This window comes from Crocodylus porosus, unplaced genomic scaffold (assembly GCF_001723895.1).
Source record: "Crocodylus porosus isolate Cpor-Errol unplaced genomic scaffold, CroPor_comp1, whole genome shotgun sequence".
NCBI lineage: Eukaryota > Metazoa > Chordata > Crocodylia > Crocodylidae > Crocodylus > Crocodylus porosus.
In genome coordinates, this window is record NW_017728886.1 from 188,798,447 (window position 1) to 188,809,049 (window position 10,603).

At 43.5% G+C, this 10,603-nt stretch overlaps 1 protein-coding gene across 1 annotated transcript in view; it reads left to right on the top strand.

Annotated features, from left to right (window-relative positions):
* The window catches only part of LAMA3 (laminin subunit alpha 3), a 205,890-nt gene that overhangs the window by 187,648 nt on the left and 7,639 nt on the right, over window positions 1–10,603 (top strand). Inside the window, exons 69-74 of the mRNA XM_019541321.1 lie at window positions 1,888–2,028; window positions 3,142–3,272; window positions 4,266–4,397; window positions 7,041–7,192; window positions 7,234–7,238; window positions 8,002–8,192. Coding sequence (XP_019396866.1) covers window positions 1,888–2,028; window positions 3,142–3,272; window positions 4,266–4,397; window positions 7,041–7,192; window positions 7,234–7,238; window positions 8,002–8,192 — 752 coding nt within the window. The remainder of the gene's footprint in view (window positions 1–1,887; window positions 2,029–3,141; window positions 3,273–4,265; window positions 4,398–7,040; window positions 7,193–7,233; window positions 7,239–8,001; window positions 8,193–10,603) is intronic.

Below are 10,603 nucleotides of genomic sequence, written 5' to 3' on the forward strand. Positions count from 1 at the left end.
CTCCTGCTGCTGCTTGCACCCTGGGAGAGCGAGGGGGGTGTTTCCCCCAGATCTGCACAGGGCAGGTGTGGTGGGGCCTGGAGCCAGCACTGCACAGGCCACTTCTCGGTGGGGGCTGGGCTTGGAGCAGGCACCAGTGGCACTGGGAGGGGCTGCAACCACCCCAGATTTTGCCGTTGCTTTGCTCCTAAGCACAGCCCAGCTCCATATCCCACTTCCCAAGCGCTGCGAAGAGCTGAGGCTGCGCCAGGCAGGTAGCAGCAGTGGTGCTGGGAGCAGAGCCGCAGCAAAATTTGGGGTGGCTAGAGCCCCTCCTAGCGCCACTGGTGCCCTCTCTGAGCCCAGCCCCTGCCAAGAGGTGCCCCTTGCAGTGCCAGCTCCAGCCCCCACACTGCCCCCAGCCTGCCTCACACAGATCCAGGCCGCACACCCCCTCCCGCCCTCCTGAGGTGCAAGCAGCAGCGGGATCCCCCGCCTCCCCCCACAAGCTGTGCCTCCATCCCACACCCCCATCTCCCTGGGGAGCACCTGCCCCCTACCTACCTTTCCATGGGGGTGTTGATGTGCCCCCCCATGTCCCTTCCCTGCCTCCTTCCCTTCCAGCTTACCAGCTGGAGGCAGCTTTCCACACTGCCAGCTCTGCTCCATGCTTCACTGCAGCTGCGTGCAGCACAGGCGTTTATTGGCCAAATTATTGACCCCATTGGGCTGACAACCGATACAGAAAATTTTCTTTATATCAGTACCAGTCCATATCGGACTGATGTATTGGTGCACCTCTACCAGAAAATGCTATGGAATTATCTAGTCTCATGTCCTGTACAACACTGGCCATACTAAAGCATAGGTGGCACTAAAGCATATTATCCAAGTATTAATCCACTCTTGACTAGAACATTTTAAGAAAGGGAGAATCCATAACTTCCTTTTTTTTAAGTTGATTCTGGGGCTTAATCACCCGCCCTGTTAAAAGCCTGTGCCTTATTTATAATTTAAATATGTGGCTTCAGTTTCCAGCCAGTGGCTCTTGTTTTGCCTTTTTCTACTAGATTAAGGAGCCTTTTAGTACCCCATATTTTCTCCCCCTGAAGGTACTATATCTTGTAAGCAAGTCACTTCTCAATCACCTTCTCAGTTTCTCACCAAATGAGATGAATAGTGTGGATGGATAAGGGTTTACTTACTGAGGATCTTGACTACTCCTGTCACATCTGTAAGAGGTTACATAGGCAGTCGTTTTCCAATTATTCGCTCTGTCACTCAGACCCTCTAAATCTGTATGTTCTCCCTGGCTCTCACAACTCTAGGAATACAAACTCATTTCTAGAGTCCTATGCCAAAGCCACTGTTCTTTCTGCTTTACACAGTGAGTGGAATTTTTTTACAATTTTGTGAATGCCACCTTTGTTGATCGGAGAAACCACTTCCTGTCAATTGACTCCTCCTCTTCCCCTGCCATTGAAATTAAATGTGCTCACCCTCTACCTTGGGGATTGATGAAAGGGAATTGAATCCAAGTTTCCTTATCGCAATGCAGAGCACTTTCACTTGGACACTATGCCTGTCTTCTTGCTTTTACTCTTTGAATTTAAATTCTGCTATGATTTTTCTTGACAACACAGACAGTAAATAGAGTAGTGTATCATACTAAACAGGCTTCACCTCTTCACATTGGTTCAAATCAGAGTAATGTCAATGAAGTTATTCTACTTGTTTTGCCTTGAAAACTCAACTACTCTAATTTTCCATTTTCCTTTTGTAAGCTTTCAGTTAGAACCCATTCATACTTATTAGCTCAAAATAGAAGAATTAAAGCCCAATGTCATCATTTACTGCTGAGATTAGCAAAACAAAATACATTAAAACTTTTATCTCTTTGCCTTGTAGCTTGTGAGATCTGCAGCTTTCTCTAGGAACGGAATTTTGAGTTTGAACGCCCAGGACTTTCCATATCCCAATGATTTCCAAGTTGGATTTGGCTTTCGTAGCTTGACACCATCTGGAAGGTTACTATATTACAATTTTAGGGTACGGAAAATGTTAATTATGGAATACTTGGTCAGTTTTGTGTCCAGATCTGTTTGAGTATTTCTAGTAGCTTACTCAGCTATCTAGTTTTTCCACCATCAAATTTTAAGGGGAAAAGTAGCTGTTATATTCATCTAGTCCAGGTTCCTGCATACTACTGGCCAAAGAACGTCAACCCAATAATTTCTGCACATAGCTCATAATTTCTGTTTGAGCTGTAGTGTACCTTCCCAAAAGATCTCTGTTGGGATAATAGTTTATACACTACTAAACTTCAGCTGTATGCAGAAATGGGTATGTATAGTTCATGCTTTTGTGCCCAGTTTTGGAAGCTTGGGTGATCATGAAATGGTGTCTGCTCAGTCTGGTTGAAAACTTTCTGATGGAATATTCCTCTATTTGAGAATACTGTCTTATCAAAATACAAATATTCCGCATACAGAGAGGATGTGATTTTGGTGACAGGCTGACAGAAAGAAGACATAATTCAGTCAGAAACAGACTATTTGGTTAGAAAGTTTTCAATGAAATATTTTTCCCAGGAAAATGCTAGTTAATTGAATCCAAAATCATTCAAGGAGAAGTGTCAATTTTGACAAATTTCTCATTTAAGTATTTTTTTAAATTCAAAATTGTCCAAATTCAATTTTAAATTGGCCATTTCTACATGAAAAGTAGTTTCCATTTACCAACCAACCAAGCCTATTTACCCCACTAGGTCGTGAGTAATCCTAGGTAGAGAGATTTTTGATAATTTCCTTGATAATACAGTGACAGAAGTGATTGACCTAAAGGGGCAGTGTGGGGAAAAAACACCTGGGTGCTTGTGCTCTGGGAAGAAAAAGAATACTATTCAGATAGCCAGGAATTTAACCTCCTACCACTGTTAAAACTCTGTTTGAGTAAAATCACTAAGAGGGTTGCTATGGGGAAAAAACAGGTTGGCAGTGGGAGGAAGGCAAAACTGGTTTGCCATTTTGAATTGCATAGGACTCTGGGACTAGTGCAGGGGATCACATTTTTTTTTAATTGAGAACTAGGTTCATGGTGATCTCAGGAAACTGGAAGCACTCTATGTTTATTAATGATTTTGTATGATTACATCTTTTTTAGAACAATACACTTAAAGTTTACTTGAAAGATGGATTTATAGTCGTAAGCATGGCAGATAAGGAAAAACAATCCAATGCAAAATATGAAGCTGGTTTGATGCATTATGTGTCAGTAATAAAAACTGGTGACAAGTAAGTATAATTCCTTAATTGATTTTAAATGGAATGAAAGCTCAGTTAGAGACTAGAATTTTGATTAGACCTTGTGTTAGTAATAGTTCTTCTTTTCATGTCCTGTCTGAGACAGATATTTAGCAGAATTCACAGATTCATTAGAATCTGAAAGGGCTGCAACATGAGTGCTTTTGTTACGGCTGTTAAGTACACTGTTAAAACTTAATGACAAATTGTGCTAACAGTGGATATACAAATTCTGGAGCAAGAGGATAATTTGCATCCTAGTTCCCAATGGTCTGCTGCTGCACATCACAGCAGTACTGAGGTTTTGAGCTGACACACTGGAAAGTCAAGACCTGGTTTGCTCCGTCTGTCTGTGTGTAAGAAGGTCTGTCTGCGTGTAAGACGGTTAATCAGTTTGCTCCATTATGATAATGAAAGACTTGAGTTTCTACTAGAAGGGTATTTATATAAACAGAGTGTGCTATAATGAGTTTGGATTATTTATTAAAACTGTGATTATTAGAATGCACTGATTTCTACAGGATTGTATAAAATGAAACTAGTACTGCCTAAAAAGAAGCTTCTGCATTAAAGCCTTATTTTAAGTATAATGTTTTCTGTACAAGAAGTGTCTAACTAACCGAGTGCACCCATTTCATTTTAGCTGAAAGAGGGTGATATTCTGGCCTCTTCACAGTCAATGGAAGTTTTATGATTGATTTCAATGGCACCAGGATTTCTCCTGCTGCATGTATGGCCATAGTCTACTCTCAGTATACCATCTTAAAAAGGGAGAGATTCTGTAAAACTTAGTGAACCTATGCTGGTTTAAGGCCTAGGGATGTAGGAGAGTAAGGCCTTAAGATCCACCAAAATTAAAATCTCACAGGAGTGCACATTCACGTTGGAGTTTTCTTCTTTATAAAAGGCAGATATTCATTTAAATGCCTTGAGCACATGTTTTCCATGCTTTTTTTACTCTTCTTTTTATTTGTCTTGTTTCAGCCTAAAGCTGGTGTTTGATGACCAGCCTGTGTTGATGACAGTGGAACGTCTAGGAACATCTAGATTAAGCCAACCTATACAATTGGGTGGAGAGGACTTTGAAGGTTGCATCTCCAATGTCTTTATACAAAGGTACTTGACCTAGGGAAGTTTGCAATTTAGACATTTAGGTTGTTTTCCTTTCTGACTGCATTATTATTTCTTCTCACTGATATGCATTTTCTCTGTATGCATAAAATCCAATGGAACATGACACATGCACTTTTTTATTTAGCCAGCTAATCAGTTTTGTCCAGATGTAATGAAATCTAAAACAGATCCAGATACAAAATTGACCACATATTCCATAATTAATATTTTTGATATATTTAGAAGCTCAGTCTGAATTGTATGACTTTATTAGAAATGTATTTAAAAAGCATCATTCTATAGCCATCAGTTGAATATACTATAAGGGCCAACATTTTCAAACACTTATGCCTGTATTCTGTGCACCAAAAATAAGTATGTGGCCAGATGACTTCATAAGCAGAGTATTTGCATGTGTAAAACAGACAATTACGTAAGCCTTCAGGCTGGATGTGCACTAAAAAATGATTTCACATGTCCTTTAGGCACATGTGTGTCAGGACATCAGCAGTGGGAGGCGTAAAGTGAGTGATAGGTGCATTGAAAACAGCAGCCAGTAGCATGCTGCCCTGCTCTTTCTCTTGTGCCCCCTCATTGCAACCACTGATTCTCACTGTTGAATTGGACTTTGGCAGAAGTTGCTGGCTATTGCAATCAGCAATGAGGATAAGGGGCAGCTGCAGCAGGGGAGTGAGAGAATATTTCTTGGCACAGAGCAGGGAGGGCTGAGGCAATAGCAGGCAGCTTCGGCTGAGCAGGCTGAAGGGAGTCACTGGTTCAGGGCACAAAACTTATAAATTATACCGTTGGTGGTGGCTGACATTCAGAGCTGTGTTGATTTGGCTAAAAAGCTGCCAACTCTTGATTTAAGCAACCAGGGGTACTTCTGCAAACACCCAATTGCTCATTTCTCATGCCCATTTTTCCCCCCACACAAGTATTTACCTGGTGGAAAATACATCTTTGCATGTATATCTAAGAAAAGACATTTGGCCCTCATTGTAGTTTCTGTCACAAATGTAGTTTCACCTGGGCTCTGCTTGCTTTTGCTAAGTATTACTGAATATTTGGATGTGCATGCACTATTTCTGGTTTGTATATGTCTTCCTTAAATCTTGGCTTTAGCATTGTGAAGCAAGACAATATGCAGACTAGCCCCTCCATCCATCTGTGAGCTGAAGAACCCAAATCTGGAAAGTTCCCCTTAACCAAAAAAAAAAAAATCTGTATGTGTGTGCATGTATTTACATATAGGTAGTGTGGCTTACCCTGATAGAGAACTGGACTGGCACTGAGGAGACTGCCACTCACCTGTTGGATAAAGATAGGCAAAAAATGTCAACTCCCTGTGTTTCAGGTCCCCAGTCTGTAAAACGGGGTAATGGTACTGACTTTTGTAAAATGCTTTGTTATATGCCAATGAAAGGGGCCTCTCCATCATCATCATTATCATTCTTTGGGCTTCTGTACAGTGAAGATTGTTTTAAGGGTTTTTCTGACAACCCAGTGGCACAATAACAGCCTGATAGCGTTTAGCACTACAGCAAGTCCTATTTGAGCACCATAATGACTCCTCCTCTATCATACAAGTATTTAACAAGTCAGATATTCCTACTGTGATCAAGGAGGTTTTGCTCTACCTGCACTGCTGTATCCCAAATCCCTTTCTCAATTGCAGACCTTTTTTTAGAAGCCAGTAGGCTTCTAAATTCAGTCAAGGGTGAAATGGCAGTAGTTCACCTCAGTAGTACAGCTGTTATAATGACAGGAGGCTTCAGGCAAAGATTTCAGAAGACAGGCTACTTTTAGCTACCTCAGTGTGCTTACCCAGCAGGTCATGTAGCATATCTAAGGAAGGGTTTTGGTTTGTTTTTCCCAAGGAAGCTGCTCATACTTTTAATCAGGTGTGGCCTTCCACTATAGTTTGGGCTACTTCACTGTATGATCCATACTAACTAGTATCAGTTGTTAGGATTTCTCACAGATGTCACTCAGTAACACTAAGTATATTAATTCTTATGACAATAACTGGATGTTCCTGTGGCCAAGACTTAAGGATCAGTAGTATAAATTGTAGTATTCCCACCAGAGTTATGCAAATAATTGGAGGGGAGGGAAAGATACTGTCAGTTCTGAAAAATCAGAAGTATTTCAGTTTTGTCAACTTGCAGTGAAAATATTTCAGAATGTTGGTGATTAAAAATAGGTTGATCAAAGTATTTTTTTCAGTTTCAAATGTTTGAGTAATGTTTATTATTTTTTAAATGAAAGTAAAGACATTTTTAGTGGAAAGTTCATGTCAAACTGAAAAATCAAAGCATTTCCTTTAAAAAATGCCACAATTAAACATTTGACATTTTGGAAATATTGGGATTTTCCCAAGACAAACAATTTAGTCAAACCATGGTGAATTGGCAGAAATATTTTTGCCACCAAATCTGCTTTTTCCCCACCATAAAACTTTTTAGCAAAACATTTCACCCACCTCCTAATGTGACGTTCAGTTGATATTTGAACTTGAGAGTTCTACTTTGGGAGGATACATATAAAATATAGTGGTAGCTTGCACAATTGTTTTCATTAAACAGAGGGAAGGAGAATCATAGGGTACGGTTTGCTGTAGCATTCATTATTTTATCGCTCTAGGATGCACCATCTCCCCCAAGTTCAAAATTTAGTTAATTATACTGGGAAGACAAGTGGTGTATTGGTGGGAGCCTGCAGCACATATAAGCAACGTCAGCCGTTGATGGTGAAAGACTTAGCGGTTCTTAATGGCTATAGGATGTTCAAGGTACGTTTATCCTTACTATAAACCCTACTCCACCTTGATTCATAGGAAGCGTCTAGACCAATAGAGCTGAGGAACTGATGTCATTCCCTTTCCATTTAACCTCTGGAGCTGGTTCAGCATATCACTGCTCAAGAATACTCTTCATTAAAGAAGAGTCTTGACTGAGTAATAGGAACCAAGGCTCCCCCTAAGGTGCGCATGTGAGTGGCTGCGCACAAGTAAAAGGCTGGCTGCACACAAACTGTTTTAGGCTGTGCACCTGCTGGGATAGGAGCTGGGCTCCGGCATGGGACACGGAGCAAGATAAGCTCCTCCCTGAGGCAAAGGTGGGGGCGGGAGCCTGGTGAGGGAGTGAGGAGGCATGTGGCATCAGGGCCCGGGAGTGGAGCCCTTCCCAGGAGCCGGCAGAGCCCGTGGAGCAGTTCCCTGGAGCCAGCGGAGCCTGCGCCAGCCCCAGCCTCCATCCCTGCCTTGCCTCACCTCGGGGAGGAGCTGCCTACCCTGAGTGAGGCTCTGCTGGCTCCAGGGAACTGCTCCACTCCCTGGCCCTGATGCCACGTGTCTCCTTGTTCCCCGAGGCGAAGCAGGGCAGCGGAGCTGTGTCCCAGAGCTGGCAGAGCCCACCCCTGGCCCCCAGGCCCCTAGCCTCAGGCCCCTGCTGCCTGCCCCAGGTGAGGAGTGAGGAGCTTACCTTCAGTAAGTGTCCCATGCTGCTCCGAAGCAGCATGTTCATGGACCACTACTCCTTAGAGGGAACACTGATAGGAACTATAAGATATGTGCAGATGGGATTATTCTTTTACCCATATTAAGTGTTTAAATTCTGTCCTACATCTACAGAAAGAAAAGCACCTTGCTTATATGACAGATGCTCAAGTGCAGCAAGACCAGCAAAGCTGCGTTTCACCTACTCAGTTAAATGTCATCAAAGGAACTTACCAGTTTGGCAACACACCCAACAGTTTCTTGTTGTATACACTTTCCCAACCATCACATCTAGACAGGTAATATGAATATTCTTCTCTCAGCTTCTAAAACTGTATTTTTGATTGTTTCAGTGCTAAGAGTTAGGTTTCATGCTGCTGCTTTGTTTGGAAATCCTGGGATGGGGAGGGCATGACAAAACTTTTCCCAGTCATTTTTTATACATAGTAGAACAGGTTACCTGGAATTGCTTGAATCTAGGGCATATTGATGCTTAGTCCAGGAGTCTAAATCTTCCAAGTTCAGTCCTCATTCAGAAATATTTTGATGATGATTAGCAGGGATCCTGGTTCTCTCTGATTTAAAAAAAAAAAATCCCCAATTTTTGGTTTAAAAAAAGTAACCCCAAATCCACATTTTTCCTTGATTAAAGTGATAGTGGTGTTTCATTTTAATCATAGAAGAATGTCGATTTGGGGCTACTTTTTAAATCCAAAAATTGGGGATTTTTTTTTGTTAGAGAAAACCAGGATCCCTGATGATTACACCTGAAAGCCACTATTGTATCTGCAAATTATTCTACCTCTTTTGCAAGTCAGAAACTCCTGTCTCCCCTTCTATACTAAAATAGAACTATCTGAGAATATAGACAGATGCAACAATTACATCAGTATCTTTTGATATTGATTAGCACCATCAAACAATTAAAAAATATTATTGTGATTAGTTGTGCAATTAATGAGTCGCAATTAATCACGTTTTAAATCACACAGCTAAAAACTCAAAATTATGCACAGAAAAACTCAAAATTATGTAAAACTATGCAGGTACTTTGTATGATTGGGGGGGTGAGTGTGGAGGGTATGGGGGAGGAAATTTCTGAAAGTGTGGGGGGGGGCTGTGGGTGTGAGAGGAGGGTTTGGAGCCTGGGGAAGGGGTGTCTAGGCACCCTGTCAGGGTACTGTGGGTCAGGAGTGAGGGGCAGAACCGGGGCTGTGGCTTGGGAGTGAGGGACACACACACACACACCCCCTCTGCAGGTAAGTCTGTGGAGGGAAGCGGCGGGGGGGAGGCAGATCAAGACCAGCACAGTGAGGGAGGGGCTGGGGTGGGTCATGGGAAAGAGCCGCTGGAGGCTCATCCAGGGATGCATGGGGGCATAGCTCCCCACTGCTGTGCACACCCCCAGGCGAGGCATGGCGGGCATGAGCTCCCTGGATTTGTGCACAGAGCAAGGGTGAGGGCAGGCTGCAACGGTGAGGGCAGGCTCTGTGTCCTGCTGCCTTTGCCCTGGGTGTGGCACTCTGGCTACATTGTGTCCTCTACTCGCTTGGCAGTGGGAGGCACAACATGGCATCACGTAGCTCCCAGCGCAAAGGCAGCAGGGCACAGAGCCCCAGCCCACCTCTGCCCCATGCACAGATCTGGGGGGCACATCCCCCCATGCCTCCCTGCCTCCCGGGGGGTGTGCACAGCAATGGGGAGCTGTGCCTTCCCCCTGTGCCCCTGTGTCCACAGCTCCATCCCATGACCTACCACGGTCCCATTCGCCCCTATCCCTGCCCCATCTCTTTCCCCCACTGTGGGGGCTCCAAAGGCCCATGCACAGTTAACATATTAAAAAAATTAACACATTAATTGTGCATTTTTATTGAGATTGACAGCCCTAATATTGATGCAAGCTCATGGGATATAACTATTATATCTGCATGATTCTGTAGAATATAAGCATAGATGAAACTGCTCCAAACTTTATACCTGGATCATTCAGGGTTAAAGTTAGGGTAATTTAGCTCACTTGTATCACTACAGGATTATGCAGACATACCAGTTAAAATATAACAGTTCCTACTAGGCAGGGCTGGTGAACTCAGAATCGCACAGTGGAGCATCTCATGGGGAGGGAGGAGGGTTTGCAGCTGGCCAGGAGTGGTGGGGATGGAGGTGGAGTTTGCAGTTGACTGGGCACTCCGGCTGGTAGCGGGGAGGCTGCAAACCCAACCCCTTGGCTCCTCTGGGATCCTCCACTGCCCCACCAGTCTGAGTTCACCAACCATGCCTGTTCATACATGTTCTCAGAACACCTTCCTTTCCCCTTTAAACGTGGCTAAAATGGACATTTCTTCCTACCCTGAGATTAATGCTATGGAGTTTTTGGAAGATAGTCCTTGCCTTTCATAGCTGCACCTTTTCTTGGTTTGCCACAGCCAGAGTTTGATGGTCTTTAGAGCACATTGTCAGGCCCCTCTGCTGGGAGAGGAGTTTGAATTTGAATTCAATGACTACCAATCATAGTTTTTTCATAGTTAGTAGGGTCGGAAGGGACCTGAGCAGATCATCAAGTCTGACCCCCGGTAGGGCAGGAAAGAGTACTGGGGTCAAACGACCCCAGCAAGGTGATTGTCAAGCCTTGTCTTAAAGACCCCCAGGGTAGGAGCCAGCACCACTTTGCTTGGAAGTTGGTTCCAGATCCTAGCCGCCCTGACAGTGA